Genomic DNA, 19,853 nt, shown 5'->3' on the forward strand with positions numbered 1-19,853 from the left:
GATTGTAATTCCCTGATTCGCCAACACATTAAGCCTAAATGGCCGACAATTTTGAGATTTTTTATTTAACTAGGTAATCTTAGTTTCAAATATTAATTATTTATTTGTTTAACTTCTGATTTGGTTAGTGTATTGGCTATTTCGAAGAATTTACAAGGAGATGTAAATCAGAAGATAGCAATACTACAGTTCACACTAAAAAGAGAGGTAGGGCCGCAGAGAGCGAGATAGATATAAGTAGGTATTTGACTCAAGTTTTGTTCCAAACTCTGCCCTCCATTTTTATCTGTAGCTTCATGTAGGCTAACGCATAACCAGTGTGCTTATTTTATTCCACACGCATCTATAAAGTCTGTGGCTGTTTATGCCATTGCCATGAAATGCCATGGCCCATGTGATTTTGACTTTTTTGACTGAAAATGTCATTTGAGTTTTGACAGATAAATAAATCGTCGATACATGCGAAACGTGTAATTTTTTACAAATAAACACCAATTGCTTTTCCATTTCTTAGCAAAGATTTAAATATGGCTAACGAAGCAAGTGTTGATGTAATGTCTATCATATCAAACATTAAAAAAGGTCAAGACAATGAAGTTTCTCCTGAAGACAATGAGGTTATGTCGTCGGATAAGACCGATACTAATGAAATCCGTGGAAAACCAAAGTCTGGTAGATTCTGGAAGTCCAAAAAAGAGAAGTATGTTATTATAGCTATATTACTGTTGCTAATCAAGAATGTTACTATAACCACAGAATAATCTATCAATCGACCAATATGGTAAGCATTGGGGGAGGCTTATGTTCAGTAGGGGACATCCTATGGCTGAAATGATGATGAATAATAAGTCTTTAACGTTAAAGTGAATAATGGTATTGTTTTCAGATTTTCTTCAATAAACAAAACTAAAGGTCTCCGACAAGACTTCCAAAAGAAGACATCACTACGTTTAGAGCTTAAACGAACAAAAGAGTTATCCAAGCAAGTGATTGAACAGTTAAAAGCTAAGGAGGCCGAGCGAAAGGAGCGGAGACGACTAAACATACAAAAAGCAGAAGAAAATAAACGCAAGTCTGAAGTGGTGCAAGTGATTACAAACACAGCAAAACTGAAGAGGATGAAGAAGAAACAATTAAGATTTATCCAAAAAAGAGACACTAACAAGGAAGTGGAAGCAAATAAATAATTAATTTTATTATTTAACCTATTGTTTTATTTATTACAGAACTTGTTTTTATGGAATCTTATGTTGAACTTTCAATCACTCACTTTTACTGTATATTTACTTGCATTTTATATCTAAGGTGTAAACAAATAATACAATTTTAATAATTTCATTTAATATTTTTATTAAGTATTGCTAGCAATACACTCTCATAAATACACATAAAAATATTAAATGCATTTTCCCAATTTTGTAGATAGGTGATCATGTGTGGGCAATATTTACATATTTTCGAAATGGGTGATGTAACTTACACTATAACATCATTACTCTTTATGTATGTATGTACATCACTTCATGGAAACACCGGTCTGTGATTGAATATAAATATCTAAAAAATACACCGAAAAGTATTTAAATTACACTCTTCAAATTGTAGACGAATACAACATTCAATGCTTACTGACAGAAAATTGCGATTTTAAAGTACTTTTCAAATTCACATAGTTTCACAATGCATACTAGTTGTTACAATCGAACATTAAGCCTCAATAAAATTATATCACTTGATTTTAGAAATACTGCTCAACACTATTACTCATATGTAACTTACACATATTAAAAACAAACTTAGTTGTAACAATCGCTTAGTACAAAAATAATAAGCTAATTAAAAATAAATCAAAAATTGTTATAAAAAGTAGTTTAGAAAAATCAAATCACACATACCAAGTACAGCTATGTCTTACGATGTAGTGTCTTAAACTTGTTTTATTAAATTCAATCAAATAATTTACAACAACAATCCAGTTGTTATAATAATAACAACAATAGTTAGTACTTAACTTACCCTAGGTCTTTAGACTAATATTTGTCTATAATACTCCATTTAACATATAGAAAAAATCTTCATTGAAAACATCAGTCTAAGGCAGTGACAACAAAGTATTACTGGATAGAACAAAATGGTGTATGTTAAAGCCCAAAACAAATGTGGATAACATACCTATTCTCTGATATTAGGTTATAAAAATATCAAATATTCGTTTTACACGCAAATGAGATTCATAGAAAGATCTAACCTACATCATAATTTGCAATTGTTCATTTGCTCTAGGGAGACTCATGTAAGCTTCCTACGAGATGAAGTCGTAACCTCGTAGGCACACCAAAGGACTGAATGCTGAAATATATTTTGATATTTTGAACGCCAATATTATTATTATTAGTTTCGTACCACATTTGGCACTATTTGAGTTTTCAATTACGGTTGTTCAATTCAAAACATATTTCAACTTCACACAAAACAAAGAAATAGTACAAAATGGACAAGATACGAAAATGCTACAAAATGAGTATTTATACGATAGCTACAATATCACTGTCGTAGATTATACTAGAGTTTAAGGTCCAATTACACCACAAGTCCCTGATATTGGATCAGATAAACATCATTTGGTGTTTATAAATCTTTTAAAATACATAAGAGACACGTCTTTGTGACTTGTGGCTAAAGTGGGCGCGAGTTCTGTGCAGTGGTCCTGTTACTTAGCTAATAGAGTTCTTAAAGTTACCCTGTGATGTAACTTTCTGTCTGATAGAATTGCTCTTATAGAAACAAAAGCGTATCAACTAACCTAAACATACACTTACGTCTTAGAGTAGAACGTATCAATTCTCGTGCGAGGAGAGCACAGACTCGCTCATCGTGGCCTTAACTACCATTAGAATGCACAGGATCGAACTAAGAAACAATTTAACTTCAAATATGAAAACAGTACATTCTCAACTTGACTTTAACTGCATGCGAAGGTCAACATAATATTTGCCGTAAGTTTTATAATAAACTTGCTGCACAACTTACAATAGACTCATTTAACAAATATAAATACAATAATATAAACATGTTTACAAAACAGTTTCTATTTGCCATGCACACATAGGTATTTACGTATTTAAATTAAATGTTAATTGTTTTGATTGATTTGACTGAAAATATAAGTACAGCAGAAGGTTTTCCTTTGAATAATATCATTGAAAATACGTGTGAGATGCGAAAATGATTTTTAAGGCGGTGGGGATACATAAATAGTCTGCTAAAGTTAATAAGTTGAGTGTAAACATTTTGTAATATAACAAGAAATAGAAGCCATTTTATAGCGATGACAATGGCGCAGATACAATGTCAATAATCTTGTACTTTCCGCTTGAGCCAACTCTTATCGAATAAGCCTTTGCCAAAAAAGTCTAAAGTAATAACATGCATTAGGGATCACATAAAGTTAAATATTGCAATATCTTGGCCATGCCAAGTTTTCGTAACATTATAAATGAACTTTTTATATGCATTTATGTTAACCACATTTAGGTTTTCTTTGCGGACACGGCGTTGGAAAACCTACTTCGATATCGACATGCGGGTATTAATCCTTTAAAGAGCACGGCAGAGCATTTTTGCTATTCGACTTTAAGGTAAGGCGATAAGGTTCAATACCATGTTGCTAACAGAGCCAGTGCCTATAAAGGTTTAACAGTCGCAGCTATAAGTGGCGTAGTCGAGAAATAATTATTATTATCAACCGTATCCATACCTCGCGAGAGCGAGTCGAGCTTGCAAAATGAACGTTCTCCAATGCGCGTAGGGTTCAGTTTAGCCTGCGCAGTCGTGCGGTGGGCGTGCCGGAGGGCAGTCACACGTCGAACTCGGCGCCGGGCTTGCCGTTGGGCGGCGCTATGAACGGCTCGCTCCACATTCTTCTTAGGTCACCCTGGGAAATTGATGCTGGCTTGAAAAGTACATCTTTTTTTTTTAATGGAGAAGCTATTTGTTCTTTATCTATCTTTTCTGTTGTACTATTCAAGATCTATGGCGAGATACCTTAAGGATCGGTTTCCACCAAGGTAGAGTGGATAAGTGTTTTGAATAACCAATCGGATTTAATTATACAAGAAACCAGAAAATCTGATTGCTTATTCAAAACATTTTCCGCTCCACTCCGCCTTGGTGGAAACCGGACCTAAAACACATTGTTAAGTTGGAACTGAAGTTGAAGAGTAACGCGAGAGATTTATCACAAGTTGTGATAAATCTCTCGCGTTACTAATACGGTAAAAATTTGACACTCATTTCGCTGAGGGATCGGTATAGACCTAATACACTGAACTGTCCCGTGACATTGACAGGGGGGCGCCACCGTCAATACCGGATCGCTGGTTTCGATTTTTGCCATGTTAGAAACTATAGTTGAACGATGGTGGCGCCCCCCTGTCAATGAGTTTGGTGGGACAGTTCAGTGTCATCTATATCCAATTTGCAAGTGAACAATGTCATTGTCAACCACATGTCTCGAGCAGCGGTCTGTTACGAAAGTGCCTCAATTGATTTTCGACTTAAAGCCATAAAACTGAGCCCACCTTGACGTAGGCCATGGTGACCCAGCAGCGTAAAGGGCACGAGGTATGAGGGTGTTATCCCAATGAGGGTTTTCGCGATTGAAAAATCCGCCAGATGGCAATACGTAGACGGGAGGTCCAAATGCTGCATGATTGGTGGATTTTGACATATCTGTCCATGTCATGTCAAAAATAATCAATCATGCAGCATTTGGACCCCGCGTCCACGTACCTCCATCTGGCGGATCCTTCAATCGCGAAAACCCTCATTGATTTTCGACCTTATACCAGGCCTGTTCATCTCCGCGAGTTTACAGAAAACAAAACACGCACGATGGCCCACCTACAGGATACTATTCGACAAGGCTTCACACACGAGCGAACATTGACGCACGCACGCGTATTCTTGTGTATGAAAAATAAAGAAAATGGTGTACTAAATACTGTGCATTATTTAACTGCCTAAATAATAATAAAAACACAGAATGTACTTTTTTAAGTTGCATCAAGACACTGAGAGGTAAAATAGTAGTTAATATTATTCATGATAATTCATGCTAAATCATGTATTTCCTCCGCCATTTTCCGCATTTTGGCACCTCACGTCACATCATTTTACCGAAGTCAGCCCTATAGCTTCGGCGCAGTGCCGATCACTGACGTTTGTCAACAAAATGGTGCTTGACTCTTGAGACAGGCTAAATTACACCATATTGTTAATGACATTGAGCATACATTTTTTTAAATAACTTAGCGAAGCGTAGCACTTATTATTATTCTGTGCTTATACCAAAGCCATAAAATGGAGCCCACCTTGACGTAGGCCATGGTGAGCAGCGGCAGCAGCGTGAAGGGCACGAGGTATGAGGGTGTTATCCCAATTAAAGATATAAAGTGGCTCAATTGATTTTCGACCTTATTTTAAAAGACATTAAGTTAGAAATATCGAACTCGAGTCGATGTCTCTCTGAAGGGATGCGCGAAGCCACAACAAGGGCTCTCGCGGAAGACCAGCTTCTTGACATGACCTCACGAGCATGTCAGGATAAATGCTGAGCGGGAGCCTATTGACACAGTGGCCCACTATTTTTTATATATTCGTTTTGTGTTGTTATTGATTATATTTGTGCTTACTGTGTTCAGTAAATTCTATTTCTTTCTTTCTTTCTTAAGTTCAAAGTCCATTGTAGTCTGGAAGTGTGTACGAGTACTTGAGTTCCCCACCTTGACGTAGGCCATGGTGACCCAGCAGCGTGAAGGGCACGAGGTATGAGGGTGTTATCCCAATGAGGGTTTTCGCGATTGAAAAATCCGCCAGTACGGCTAGCACGAAAAACTTTCGAGTTCAGTGTCATCTATATCCAATTTGCAAGTGAACAATGTCAACCGCATGTCTCGAGCAGCGGTCTGTTACCATGTTATGAAAGTGCCTCAATTGATTTTCGACCTTATCCTAAAGATATAAAATGGAACCCACCTTGACGTAGGCCATGGTGAGAAGCGGCAGCAGCGTGAAGGGCACGAGGTATGAGGGTGTCATCCCAATTAAAGATAAAAAGTGGCTCAATTGATTTTCGACCTTATTTTAAAAGACATTAAGTTAGAAATATCGAACTCGAGTCGATGTCTCTCTGAAGGGATGCGCGAAGCCACAACAAGGGCTCTCGCGGAAGACCAGCTTCTTGACATGACCTCACGAGCATGTCAGGATAAATGCTGAGCGGGAGCCTATTGACACAGTGGCCTATTTTTTATATATTCGTTTTGTGTTGTTATTGATTATATTTGTGCTTACTGTGTTCAGTAAATTCTATTTCTTTCTTTCTTAAGTTCAAAGTCCATTGTAGTCTGGAAGTGTGTACGAGTACTTGAGTTCCCCACCTTGACGTAGGCCATGGTGAGCAGCGGCAGCGGCGTGAAGGGCACGAGGTATGAGGGTGTTATCCCAATGAGGGTTTTCGCGATTGAAAAATCCGCCAGATGGCAATACGTAGACGGGAGGTCCAAATGCTGCATGATTGGTGGATTTTGACATATCTGTCAATGTCATGTCAAAAATAACCAATCATGCATTTGGACCTTTCGTTTACGTATTGCCATCTGTACCTCTAGCATGAACAACTTTCGTCTTCGAATCGTTTGCGTACTCGATAAAATTCGATAGTCAATCTTCGAATTAGACGATAACGTGACAATTTTGATTCTCAAAATAAGTTTCGTGCAACCACATCTCATATTAAGTTCACTTTACGACACGTTCACAAGGGCGCTGTTGAAGTTTTCTTACTAAATCTTTTGATGGCGATTCGAGTACGCAAACGATTTGAACTCGAAAGTTTTTCGTGCTAGCCGTACTGGCGGAGTTTTCATTCGCGAAAACCCTCATTGATTTTCGACCTTATACCAAAGCCATAAAATGGAGCCCACCTTGACGTAGGCCATGGTGAGCAGCGGCAGCAGCGTGAAGGGCACGAGGTAGAGCAGCGCGGGCTGCGCCGCCTTGAACACCTCGGCCGACACCGTGGCCGTCAGCAGCCCCAGGAAGTAGCCCAGCAGCGAGCAGTGGAAGTACGTCAGCCGCGAGCCCTGCGAGCGAATGTCACCTCTATATATCATAACAATAAGAGCCTTTTTACATCAGCTATCGAGCCCGGTGACAATACAACTTTCAACTCTGCGAGCCCTGCAAGCGAATGTCACCGCCGATCTCTTCTCTATTCATAATCTACACTAATATTATAAAGAGGAAAACTTTGTTTGTTTGTTTGTTTGGTTGTAATGAATAGGCTCAAAAACTACTGGACCGTTTTTAAAAATTCTTTCACCATTCGAAAGCTACATTATCCACGAGTAACATAGGCTAAATTTTATTTTGGAAAAAAATAGGGTTCCGTAAAATATGTAGATAATGTAGTCCACGCGCGCGAAGCCGCGGGCGGAAAGCTAGTTCATAATAATAAGAGCCTTTTTACATCAGCAACGGTCCAGGCACGCATGATAGTCGTCATAAATCGTGACGATATCACAGCGACGGATGAATTGCTGTGAAAATGCACCAATCACACTCAAGTCCAGGTTATAGTGATGTGGTATGTGTAAAACGTTCGACAATATTTGAATTGAGTTGTATTAATAGTCCTCTGTCAAGGAAACAATAAAAAAAATTGTTAGTAAAGATACGAAACCCCCAGTGCGCAAGAATTTTCAGCCCATATGAATGGGCATGTTTATTCATCATCATTTCAGTCAAACGACGTCTACTGTTGAACATAGGCCTACCCCAATATTCCTAGACTAACCGGCTGGTAGCGGCCTGCATCCAGCGCTTTCCTGCTACCTTTAAGCCTTGGGCAGACCAAACGCGGAGCAGTAGCAGCGCAGTTTGAATGCGGGCCCGCGCAAGTTGTAATACAAGAAACTCATTGAAGTGTGTCACACCAAATGTGAACGCGGGCCCGCGCTCCAACCGCGCCGCACTGCAACTGCCGAACGACAAACCAGGCGGCGCGGGAGCGGGACAGAAGCGGCGCGAACGCGGGCCCGCGCTGTTGTATTACTATGGCGGCCATATTAGCATGACACACCGGACGCAGGGCGGTAGCAGCGCGTTGAAAGCGGTTTTCAAATATTTAAATTTTTGACAACCGCCCGCGTTGCAACTGCTTTGAAACTGCGCTGCATTCAGTGTGCCTCAGCCGCGCTGCAACTGACCCGCACTGCTTCTGACCCGCGTTTGGTCTGTGGAAGCCTTTAATGAGGTCATCTCATCTCACCGGTACGTGGCCTCTATTCTAGAACCTTGCTGCCCCATCGGTCGTCTGGAATGAATGGGCATGTTATATGAGGTCGCTAGTTACCATGGAGCGCGGGCCGGGCACCTGCCCCATCTGGCAGACGAGCGTGGCCTTCTTGTAGGCGTCGTAGCGCAGCACGAAGCACAGCAGCAGACCCGGCATCACGATGTCGCCCAGCCCTGACCACGAACACAGAATATATTGGTGATACTTTTTACACCGTAATCAATAACGACCTTAAAGAAGTCCAAGTTAACAGTAAGACAACCCAGGACCGAGCCGCCTGGAGACGCATGACACGGAGCTGAGGGCCGACCCAAATAAAATGGGAATGGGCCAGGCAAAGTAGTAGTACTTTTTACACAATAAAGAAAAAAACATTGACATATTCCGCTGCCAAAAAATAAGACACGTTTAACGTTTATTGTTGAATGATACTCTTCTTCGTGTTATCGCACGTAATCCAGAATAATCATAATCATAATCATTTATTTATTGCTTCATAAATGTACATAGGTGGTGATCTTAAACTTAGTCTCAACTTATGACCCTGTAAGGGTGTTGCAAATCTTGTATCGTAGGTACATTACTAAATATTCTACAATAGTTAGTAATAATTATTAATATTGATAAATTATAAAATTAATTAGTTTACATAATTTTACATTACAATTAAAATACAATAATGTTTCTCCATACCTATTCATACATAATTTTCATCATCGCATCCTACTCAAATTATAGAACTCCTGAATACTATAAAGACATTTTGATATAAGGAACTCTTTTAGCTTGGCCAAGAATAATGAGTCTTTTTCAATATTTTTTAAATAGGTAGGCAGTTTATTATAGACTACTATGGACATGTGGTAGACTCCTGATCTTACCAGGTGAAGCTTAGTGTCGGGTAATGCTAATCTATCTTTGTATCTTAAGTTACGGGGTGCTGAATATTGTTCTTTTGCTTGAGAGTAAATAATTTTATTCTCTCTGACAAATTTACATAGACCTAGGATATAAATTGATGTTAGTGTTAATATTTTTAGTGATGTGAAGTGCTTTCTACAGCTTTCAGTTTCAGTTATGTTTACTATTATTCTAACACATTTTTTTTGTAGAATGAAAAGGTCCTTGGCATCTGTGCTATTCCCCCATAGTATCACTCCATAGCTAAGCCAAGCATGCGCATAGGCATAATATGCAGATGTGGCTGTTTTTAGATCTGTGCATTTTTTTAATTCGTAAAGCGCATAAATAAATCTGGATAGCTTAGTCGAAATTTTATTTACATGTGGTTTCCAATTTAAGTAGGTATCAACCTCTACGCCCAGTAGGTTGCATGAATCAACTTCTTCTACGCATTTGCCATTAAATTTACATTTTATTATTAAAGGTTTTTTCTGGTGAGGATGATATTGGATGAGTTTTGTTTTTGAAATGTTTAGTTTAAGATTGTGTTCATTTAACCAGTTCTCAATGTTTTGTAAATTAATATCTATTTTTTGTATTAGTTCCTCGCTGCTACTAGTTGGCACAATAATATTAATATCGTCAGCGTACAAAATACACTTCTCTGTTGTAATTTGTGGCAAATCATTTATGTATATCAAAAATAATATACATCCCAAGACGCTACCTTGAGGTATAGAGCAATTAGTTTTTATTTTTTGTGAATAATATCTACTTAATGTTTTTTTATTACTTTCAAAATACTCAATAGTAACTACTTGTTCCCTATTTTCCAGGTAGGTGGACAACCACTCATGGGCTTTACCCCGGTACCGGAATACTACCAACAGTACCTCATGAATAACTTTCGTCTTCGAATCGTTTGCGTATTCGATAAAATTCGATACTCAGCCTTCGAATTCAACGATAACGTGATAATTTATATTGTCAAAATTAGTTTCGTGCTTCCATTTCTCATACTGAGTTCACTTTACGTCACTTTTGAGAGGTGCTCTGTTTAAGTTTTCATACTAAATCTTTTGATGGCGATTCGAATACGCAAACGATTCGAAGTCGAAAGTTGTTCGTGCTAGAGGCACAGGCAGCGGGATAAATAGTCTAATCTCTATGCGCCGGCGCATGTCAAATTATTTCAATGACTCAAATGTCCCCGTCCCAGATTCAACAAAATGTTCAAATGATTAGTCAAATCCTTTTAGGAAACCTTTACATGTCTCATGATTTTTTTGACCTACCAGCGCTTCGAAACAAAAATTTGGGGAGTGTTGAGAAGAAGCACTGCCACAAACTAAGTCACCATCTGCCATTTTTTAAAATAGGTTTGGAAGATGAGGAAGGGCCAGAAATTTGTCTCTACACTAAAGCCCGGTCTGTGAGCACGTAGAATTTTGTCCAATGACACCTAGCTACCCATCCTTATCGCTCGCGCGTAATTATGTTGCTATCGAGTTCGCACACTCACTGCGGGTGCCAGTCGCACAGTCGCGACAGCAATATAATTACGCGCGAGCGATAAGGATGGGTAGCTTGGGGTCATTGCACAAAATTCTACGTGCTCACAGACGAGACTATAGTTGTTTAGACAAAGTCCCAGCTGTTGTTCCGTAAATATAGTCCAGTGTGGCTCACCGAGCATGGAGAAGTGTCCCTGGTGGTGCATGGACGGGAACACGAGCTTGGCGGGCAGCGACAGCTTGGGCGCGTCCCGCATCGCTCCACCCAGTTGAAGGCGGCGCGCCACTACGTTCATAGGGTTCTCCGCAGGCCTGGGAAAATTACACAACTTAATTAAAAGGGTTCGATAGAATTTAGTTTTCACTCTGAAACGATTAAGCTCGGGCGCGGAGTAGCGGCCGCTGACGTTACTAATACGGCACGTAGAAGTCGTTGCATAATGTAAAGTGGAAGAAACAGGGCCCTGATTGCGGCAAAAATTTTCAGCTGCAACGCGATTAGACGAACCAAAATCAGCTTTTTGACAAATCCGTAATCCGTATCGCGGTATCGTTTTGACAGATTGTTCAAAGGAAGTTTAAACGTAAACGGATCGCAACTGCGCTTTAACGTAAAAGCTGACAGAATGCTACTATTTCTCAAACGCACAAGTCAAAAGTTTTACGATCATTTTTTGTGTTTTGGTAATTTTAGTTTCAAAAATAAGGTGGTCGGACTTTGGAAAGTGCAAATAGGGCACAATTAATCACTACAACTTGAACCTTATGTAATTCATCATAAGGTCGAAAATCATTTTTTTTCAGCATGCTGAGTTCAATCAGTGTTGTCTCCAACTGACCTGGTGGCCACCTTGACCATGACGTTGGTGGTGAAGATGTAGGAGGAGCAGAACACCCAGAACACGTCGTACAGCAGCAGCCCCGTCAGCAGCAGCGTCGACACCTTCAGCGACGGCAGCCGGATCAGCGCGATGAACGTCACGCACAGCCCCATACCCATCGCTGGAAGAGGTAAAGGTATGTTAAAGGCCGGTCTGTGAGCACGTAGAATTTTGTCCAACCCAAGTAACATTTTACTCCATTTAAGAGTTCAATAGTCGTTCACATGTACTCCACAAGCTGTGTATGTCAGCTGTATACGAGCTGTATAGCTTGCTATAATGNTACATATAAAAAGTTTTCATAAATGAACTGTGAAGCTACTGTCAGTATATATCATAACAATAAGAGCCTTTTTATATCAGCTATCGAGCCCGGTGACAATACAACTTTCAACTCTACGAGCCCTACAAAAACCTCAAGTAGTGAAGATACGAAAACCTTAGTGTATGAAGATTTTCAACCTTTTAAATGAGCATGTTTATTCATCATCATTTCAGTCAAACGACGTCTACTGTTGAACATAGGCCTACCCCAATAATTCCTAGACTTACCGGCTGGTAGCGGCCTGCATCCAGCGCTTTCCTGCTACCTTTAAGCCTTGGGCAGACCAAACGCGGAGCAGTAGCAGCGCAGTTTGAATGCGGGCCCGCGCAAGTTGTAATACAAGAAACTCTTTGAAGTGTGTCACACCAAATTTGAACGCGGGCCCGCGCTCTAACCGCGCCGCACTGCAACTGCCGAACGACAAACCAGGCGGCGCGGGAGCGGGACAGGCGGCCCGCGCTGTTGTATTACTATGGCGGCCATATTAGCATGACACACCGGACGCAGGGCGGTAGCAGCGCGTTGAAAGCGGTTTTCGAATATTTAAATTTTTGATAACCGCCCGCGTTGCAACTGCTTTGAAACTGCGCTGCTTTCAGCGTGCCTCAGCCGCGCTGCAACTGACCCGCACTGCTTCTGACCCGCGTTTGGTCTGTGGAAGCCTTTAATGAGGTCATCTCATCTCACCGGTACGTGGCCTCTATTCTAGAACCTTGCTGCCCCATCGGTCGTCTGGTATGAATGGGCATGTTATATGAGGCCGCTAGTTACCATGGAGCGCGGGCCGGGCACCTGCCCCATCTGGCAGACGAGCGTGGCCTTCTTGTAGGCGTCGTAGCGCAGCACGAAGCACAGCAGCAGCCCCGGCATCACGATGTCGCCCAGCCCTGACCACGAACACAGAATATATTAGTGATACTTTTTACACCGTAATCAAAAACAACCTTAAAGAAGCCCAGGTTGGAGACGCATGACACGGAGGGCCGACCCAAATAAAATGGGAATGGGCCAGGCAAAGTAGTAGTACTTTTTTTTTACACAATAAAGAAAAAACATTGACATATTCCGCTGCCAAAAATAAGACATGTTTATTGTTGATGGATACTCTTCTTCGTCTTATCGCACGTAATCCAGAATACTACCAACAGGCAGCGGGATAAATAGTCTAATCTCTATGCGCCGGCGCATGTCAAATTATTTTATCTATGACTCAAATAGGGTTTCAACCCCAGATTCAACAAAATGTTCAAATAATTAGTCAAATCCTTTTAGGAAACCTTTAAATGTCTCATGTTTTTTTGACCTACCAGCGCTTCGAAACAAAAATTTGGGAATTGTTGAGGTGAAGCACTGCAACAAACTCAGTCACCACTATCTGCCAGTTTAAAGATAGGTTTGGGGGTAAGGAGGGACGAGAGATTTGTCTCTGGGAGTATACGAGTTTCGTGGGGTAAAGACAGAAATCCAGTCAGCATAAAACCCACTTGTGGAACTATTGTGTCTCACCGAGCATGGAGAAGTGTCCCTGGTGGTGCATGGACGGGAACACGAGCTTGGCGGGCAGCGACAGCTTGGGCGCGTCCCGCATCGCTCCACCCAGTTGAAGGCGGCGCGCCACTACGTTCATAGGGTTCTCCGCAGGCCTGTAAAAATACATAAGATAAATAAGACGATTCAATAGAATTTACATCCGAAATCTAACACGACTGCTACGCAGACGTTGAAACTTTGTTACGATACGGCAGACTGTCATAGGAAACAAAGTAGTTGTAAGGTGTTAAGCAGAAGTAACAGGACACAAAAAGTGTTTACGTTTGCGCAGATAATGGCTGATTTCATGTTGATTAGGTATTAGGGAAAGAAAATATTCACTGGTGGCTTCTATACTATACAAGGCACACCAATTAAAGTTACAAGCTGCTTAGTTTTATGTTTTAATTTTATCTATTCTAAGTAACATTATGGTGATGCAAATAAATATCTGTACATATCTGTATCAAGTCTGAAGCCAAAGTCGTGATAATCTACAGTTCTACACAACAGATAAAGGGTCGAGGAAGTTTCATATTTCTTACCTGGTGGCCACCTTGACCATGACGTTGGTGGTGAAGATGTAGGAGGAGCAGAACACCCAGAACACGTCGTACAGCAGCAGCCCCGTCAGCAGCAGCGTCGACACCTTCAGCGACGGCAGCCGGATCAGCGCGATGAACGTCACGCACAGCCCCATGCCCATCGCTGGAAGAGGTAAAGGTATGTTAAAGCCCGGTCTGTGAGCACGTAGAATGTTGTCCAATGACCCTAAGCTACCCATCCTTATCGCTCGCGCGCAATTATATTGCTGTCGCGACTCTGCGACGGGCGCCCGCAGTGAGTGTGCGAGCGCTACAGCAACATAATAAAGCAGACCAGACTATAGACTTCTTATACACGAGCGGCTCATAGCCGACAGCAGTAGCAACGGCAGCTGTCGCTGTCTCTTTGTACGCATCCTGTACAAAGAGACAAGCTACAACTGCAGCTAACGCCAAAAGGTGACAACAGCTACCGTTGCCACTGCCGTCTAAGAACACTTAATGAAGTTACATGGAGCAAGAATGATGTCATGGGGAGGTGGCATGACGAATGATTATGAGTGATTCATATAGGTTGACTATTAGTCTCTTCCATGAATTGCCCTATAGATTGACTGGATCAGCGCGATGAACGTCACGCACAGCCCCATGCCCATCGCTGAAAGGCGTGTCAGTGAAGTTACATAGAGCAATGATGAAAGTCTTGACTGCTTTAAGGGGGGAAGGTCGAATGGTGATGATAACCCATTTAGGTCGCCAATCTCCTTTTTGATTTTCTCTATAGATTGAAACAGTCTATTCAAGAACACTTTAAAATTGCGAGCTGTCCACGTAACCTGAAAAATGAACGATATAACCTCGCTGGAATGCGACTCTCCCTTCCACTAACCCGCATACCTCCCCGCATTCGCCTCGTCTGTATCAGAGTCGATGTGACGCAGTTAACTCGACCGGGTTGTAAGTGGCGGGAACTTAGTATTACAACAACTGAGTGAGCTCATGTTCCATGATATATTCTCAATCAAGTAGCAGTCCCTAGTTGTATAACTGATTGAGCTCACGCTCCATGATACTTTCCCAATCAAGTGGCGGCCGCCTAGTGTTGTACTAGGAGGGAATAGTCCCGTAGTATTGCACAAAATGACAAGTAGGGCCCAAAAGATAAGGAGACATGTAAAGTGCTCCATAAGGGCTATCTTTTTTTTTATTTACTATATTTGCCACCAGTGGTCTAAATTAAGTAAAATATTTTTGATTTTGATTTTGATGCTTTTTCAATCAACTAACGGGTGCCTAGAGTTGTACAGTCGACAGTACATCAAAGTTCATCAAACTATACATTTTTGTTGGAAAACATCTTGTATTACAACGAGATAAGACACAGTTGTCTTTGCTTAACTGTCGCCTGTACAAGTGAGTTAGCTCACCGTCCATAAGTAGCCAGTGGCCGGTGAGCACCCAGACCGCTACGATGGCGGCGGCCAACAGCGCGGCGGCCAGCTCCGGCGCCGAGTAGCGGCCGCAGACGGCGCCGCGCGCGCCGAACCCTGCGCTACCGGCCACGTACTGGCACAGAGGCGTTAGAAGGAACGCCAGCGCCGCGCACGCGATTACTGAAAACATTGAACACGTCACACTGAAAAACCTCTCCTTTTTAATGAGGGCTATTCGTTTTAGCGCTCACCAGTTGGCGCCACTGTAGAGTAAGGTCCTGTCACTTGCTAGTAGCGAAGACAGTGGCGCCAACTTGTGAGCGATAAAGTGGTAAGAGGACTATCGCATTTGCACTCATCAGGATGGCGCCACTGTAGAGTAAGGTCCTGTCAATCGCCAGGGGTGCCAACTGTTAGGTATAAAAACGATAGCCCTCATTAAGAGACCTGCCCAGGCCTGTTCATTGTTCATCTTCCCGAGTGGGCATCAAAAACAAAACACGCGCGGCGGCCACGCCGGCATTGTTAATCCGCAAGCAGTGACCACTGAGTAGATTAAGCGTATTTTGAATCGTCTTCTAGAGTAATAAAAATGAAATTCGCTTGCAATGAATTTCTCTAGTATGCGATACGAATACGAAATGGTGCTCAACTCCAAGGAAAGCTAAATTGCACCATACTTGACGATATTGAGTAGACATTTTACAATACCTTTGCGAAGAAGTTGTTCTGTACGAAGTATACATGTAGCTAAACGGTGAAGGCGAACGTTCGCTGACGTGCAACGTTTATATTGCTAAAGTTTGGTGGCACAATGTAAAAACTCAACCTCCAAATCTACTAATCATTTAAAACGGGTGAAACATTTGATATACACAATATAAAATAAATAGTTCTCAACTTACTGGCTGTGCATATAGCGACGAGCGTCTGCATGGAGTCGAAGAAGAAGAACATGATGAGCAGCGCCACCGACGAGCCCAGCGGGAAGCACAGCGCTTGCATCGTGTTCAGGGTTTGGATGTCTGGGGAACACAATGACATAGCTAGGTTCATCCACAAACGAAAATAAAATAGGAAATAGGTAGGGGCGACGAGTGTGAGAGCCACGATGATTTGGTGTGTTATGAAAGTAATATTTTACAATACTTCCGCAGACAATACTAAGTTGGTTATTAGAGCAACATATTTAACTTATGACAGTGTATATGGATCGAAATTCCCAAGACAAGCAGCGAGGCCTCTCTCTCTTTCTCGGCTCACTCGCGCGCTATCCAACTAGCCTAGGATGCGCGTCACGATATAATCTTATCGATGTCANATAGTGGTAAATAATGTGTGTCATCGTTATCATTTCTTTCGAGGCTCGAGCAAATACCTAGCAGGAACGCAATAATGCTGAACGCTATTGAAAAATATTATTATAATGACATGCAATTCCGAGCGAGGTTCCGCATCTCTTAAAGAAACGGTGTTGTGTCTGGATTCATAATTTGGAAGCTCTTTGAAACCCCGCACCAAACGCCATACAACCAGTGGACCAAATACTTATTATAACCCTACTGTTCTACGCAACGGGAAGTTATGAACGTGTACTAGGTGATATCTTCCACATCGAACAGCCAACTGTGCATCGTATAGTGCACGAAGACACGAAGTAACAACCAAAATAGCTGCTATGAAATCGCTTTACATGAACATGCCTATTTCTGAGGATTAAGGGGACATCGCATAGCAGCATTTCCAAGAGTTGTTGATTTGTCAATTTGATGCTCTGTCAACAATGATAAATGTCAATTGTGGTTACGTTTCGGTCCACGATCGCCACTTAATAGATTTCAACAATAAAAAGTATCACCTTTAAAATTATTTTTTTAATTAAATAAAAATGCAAGCATTAATTTTTTTATATGATTAAACGAGATTTATGTATAATAGAAACTAAAAATAAGCTGTTGTATGTTAAGTTGATTGAGTAATATTTCCATAAAAGACAATACATAACCAAACGATGCTGCGTGTAATGGATAAAAAACGTAAAGTTATCATTTGTGTAAATGAAAACATACTTTTTTTGGTAAATGTTGCCATTATGTAAACATTTGAGAGCTGCTTAGCTGATCACGGCTTCAAATCCGTTGAGTGGTGTTTGAGAATACCATTTAAAATTGAAGGATACTTAAATTTAGGAGCCCGTTAGCTGAGTGACAGATTTGAGTAGTGTTTCAGTATTCGGCCGTAAGCTACCCATCCTTATCGCTCGCGCGTAATTATATTGCTGTCGCGCTCGCACACTCACTGCGGGCGCCCGTCGCACAGTCGCGACAGCAATATAATTACCCGCGAGCGATAAGGATGGATAGCTTGGGGTCATTGGACAAAATTCTACGTGCTCACAGACCAGACTATAGGCTTCTTATACACGAGCTGCTCATAGCCGACAGCAGTGGCAACGGCAGCTGTCGCTGTCTCTTTGTACAGGATGCGACAAGCTACAACTGCAGCTAACGCCAAATGAGTCGACAGTTCTCTGAACAAACTTGTATATAATTGAATTTTTGAAGCAGTTTATTCAAGAATCTTAATCCTAAACCTGGATATATCCAAGTATGATGTATTTCCTGGCCTGAAAGACGGACGCATAAGTGGCGGGAGCGCAGTGTGTTACAACTGAGTGAGCTAACGCTCCATGTCTATGTTACAGTCGACTCGACGGTACATTAAATTATACATTTTTGTTGAAAAACATCTTGTATTACAACGAGATAATACACCACAGTTGTCTTTGCTTAACCCGTTGTGCTGTCGCCTGTACAAGTGTTGTTGGCGACATCAAACCTTTTTTATATGTACCTATTTTTACTTTTTGTACTTTTTTTTTATTGCTATTGTTTTTGATACGTCTTGTTGACTTTAGATATAAAAAATGGATACACAGTTTTGTTATGTCGAAAAGTTTCGTGTTTGCTTTTAAAGTAGCTACTTATTCCCATACACACGAGGCTCACACGTAGGTTTTACAGTGAAATCCACAACAAATCAAATCAAATCAAAATTCATCAATTTATTCAGTTTAGACCACTTATGAACGTCAAATATAAAAAAGAAAAGGTAGCCCTTATGGGGCACTTTACATGTCTCTTTATCTTTTGGGCCCTACCAGCGCTTCGAGACAAACATATGGCAAGTGCTGAGAAGAAACGCCGAAACAAACTCAGTCACCACTAAGGGGCCATCCATAAAGTACGTCACACGAATTTCATGATTTTTTGACCCCCCCTCCGTCCTTGTCACAAAATTATTAAATTAACAGCAGTTCCGAAATTACTTTTATTTCCATTTAAATTAAGTACCTACATTTTTTTATGAAATCAACATTATATCAAATATTTAAAACAATTGACCTCCTACTAGGTGGACCGACGATCTGGTAAAGGTCGCGGGAAGAGCCTGGATGCGGGCAGCGCACGAAAACCTTGGGGGAGGCCTTTGTCCAGCAGTGGACGTCATTTGGCTGAAAAGAAGAAGAAGAAGAAAACAATTGAGATGTGATGTCAAGAAACTTAGGACCCCACCCCTTGTCACACCTTGTCACACCATGTCACACTTTGTCAAGCCCCTCCCCCCCTCTACGTGTGACGTACTTTATGGATGATCCCTAACAAGTGAGTTAGCTCACCGTCCATGAGCAGCCAGTGGCCGGTGAGCACCCAGACCGCTACGATGGCGGCGGCCAACAGCGCGGCGGCCAGCTCCGGCGCCGAGTAGCGGCCGCAGACGGCGCCGCGTGCGCCGAACCCTGCGCTACCGGCCACGTACTGGCACAGAGGCGTTAGAAGGAACGCCAGCGCCGCGCACGCGATTACTGAAAACATTGAACACGTCACACTGAAAAACCTCTCCTTATTAATGAGGGCTATTCGTTTTAGCGCTCACCAGTTGGCGCCACTGTAGAGTATTAAGGTCCTGTCACTTGCTAGTAGCGAAGACAGTGGCGCCAACTTGTGAGCGATAAAGTGGTAGGAGGACTATCGCATTTGCACTCATCAGGATGGCGCCACTGTAGAGTAAGGTCCTGTCAATCGCCAGGGGTGCCAACTGTTAGGTATAAAAACGATAGCCCTCATTAACCCATTTAGCCCTACCGTACCCTATGTGGTACGGTATCTTTTTGAAAATATTTCGAAGTACCAAACTGTTGTTAATTTGTAAAAATGATTGTGACGGTAAGCTTAAAGTGATTATTTTACATAAAAATATTTTAAAATATGTTTTAACAAGTGGTTTCGGAAATATTTATGAAATTCCTCGACAGAAAACCAAAAAAATATTTACAATGTATTTAAGAAGGTATAATTTCTTA

The 19,853-nt window shown here is 41.4% G+C and overlaps 2 protein-coding genes across 2 annotated transcripts in view; one reads left to right on the plus strand and one right to left on the minus strand.

Moving 5' to 3' along the window:
- Positions 1 to 405: 405 nt before the first annotated feature.
- On the plus strand, positions 406 to 1,204 carry LOC114361938 (coiled-coil domain-containing protein 86). Its single transcript, XM_028317167.1, has 2 exons — positions 406 to 700; positions 887 to 1,204. Exons 1-2 carry the CDS (start codon positions 528 to 530, stop codon positions 1,185 to 1,187), a joined length of 474 nt encoding a protein of 157 aa, XP_028172968.1. The 5' UTR covers positions 406 to 527; the 3' UTR covers positions 1,188 to 1,204.
- Positions 1,205 to 1,432: 228 nt separating this feature from the next.
- The window catches only part of SppL (signal peptide peptidase-like protein), a 30,380-nt gene continuing 11,959 nt past the window's right edge, over positions 1,433 to 19,853 (minus strand). The window contains exons 5-10 of the mRNA XM_028317169.1: positions 19,170 to 19,355; positions 14,058 to 14,220; positions 13,489 to 13,625; positions 12,754 to 12,869; positions 6,987 to 7,145; positions 1,433 to 3,934 (exon numbers count right to left, since the gene is read on the minus strand). Coding sequence (XP_028172970.1) covers positions 3,857 to 3,934; positions 6,987 to 7,145; positions 12,754 to 12,869; positions 13,489 to 13,625; positions 14,058 to 14,220; positions 19,170 to 19,355 — 839 coding nt within the window. The 3' untranslated portion in view covers positions 1,433 to 3,856. The remainder of the gene's footprint in view (positions 3,935 to 6,986; positions 7,146 to 12,753; positions 12,870 to 13,488; positions 13,626 to 14,057; positions 14,221 to 19,169; positions 19,356 to 19,853) is intronic.

Source organism: Ostrinia furnacalis, unplaced genomic scaffold (assembly GCF_004193835.3).
Source record: "Ostrinia furnacalis isolate ACB-3 unplaced genomic scaffold, ASM419383v2 OfSCF6054, whole genome shotgun sequence".
NCBI lineage: Eukaryota > Metazoa > Arthropoda > Insecta > Lepidoptera > Crambidae > Ostrinia > Ostrinia furnacalis.

Coding starts and splice junctions, on each gene's coding strand:
- LOC114361938 (XM_028317167.1), top strand. CDS start 528: ATGGCTAACGAAGCAAGTGTTGATGTAATGTCTATCATATCAAACATT. Junction 701..886: donor TGGAAGTCCAAAAAAGAGAA/GTATGTTATTAT, acceptor TATTGTTTTCAG/ATTTTCTTCAATAAACAAAA.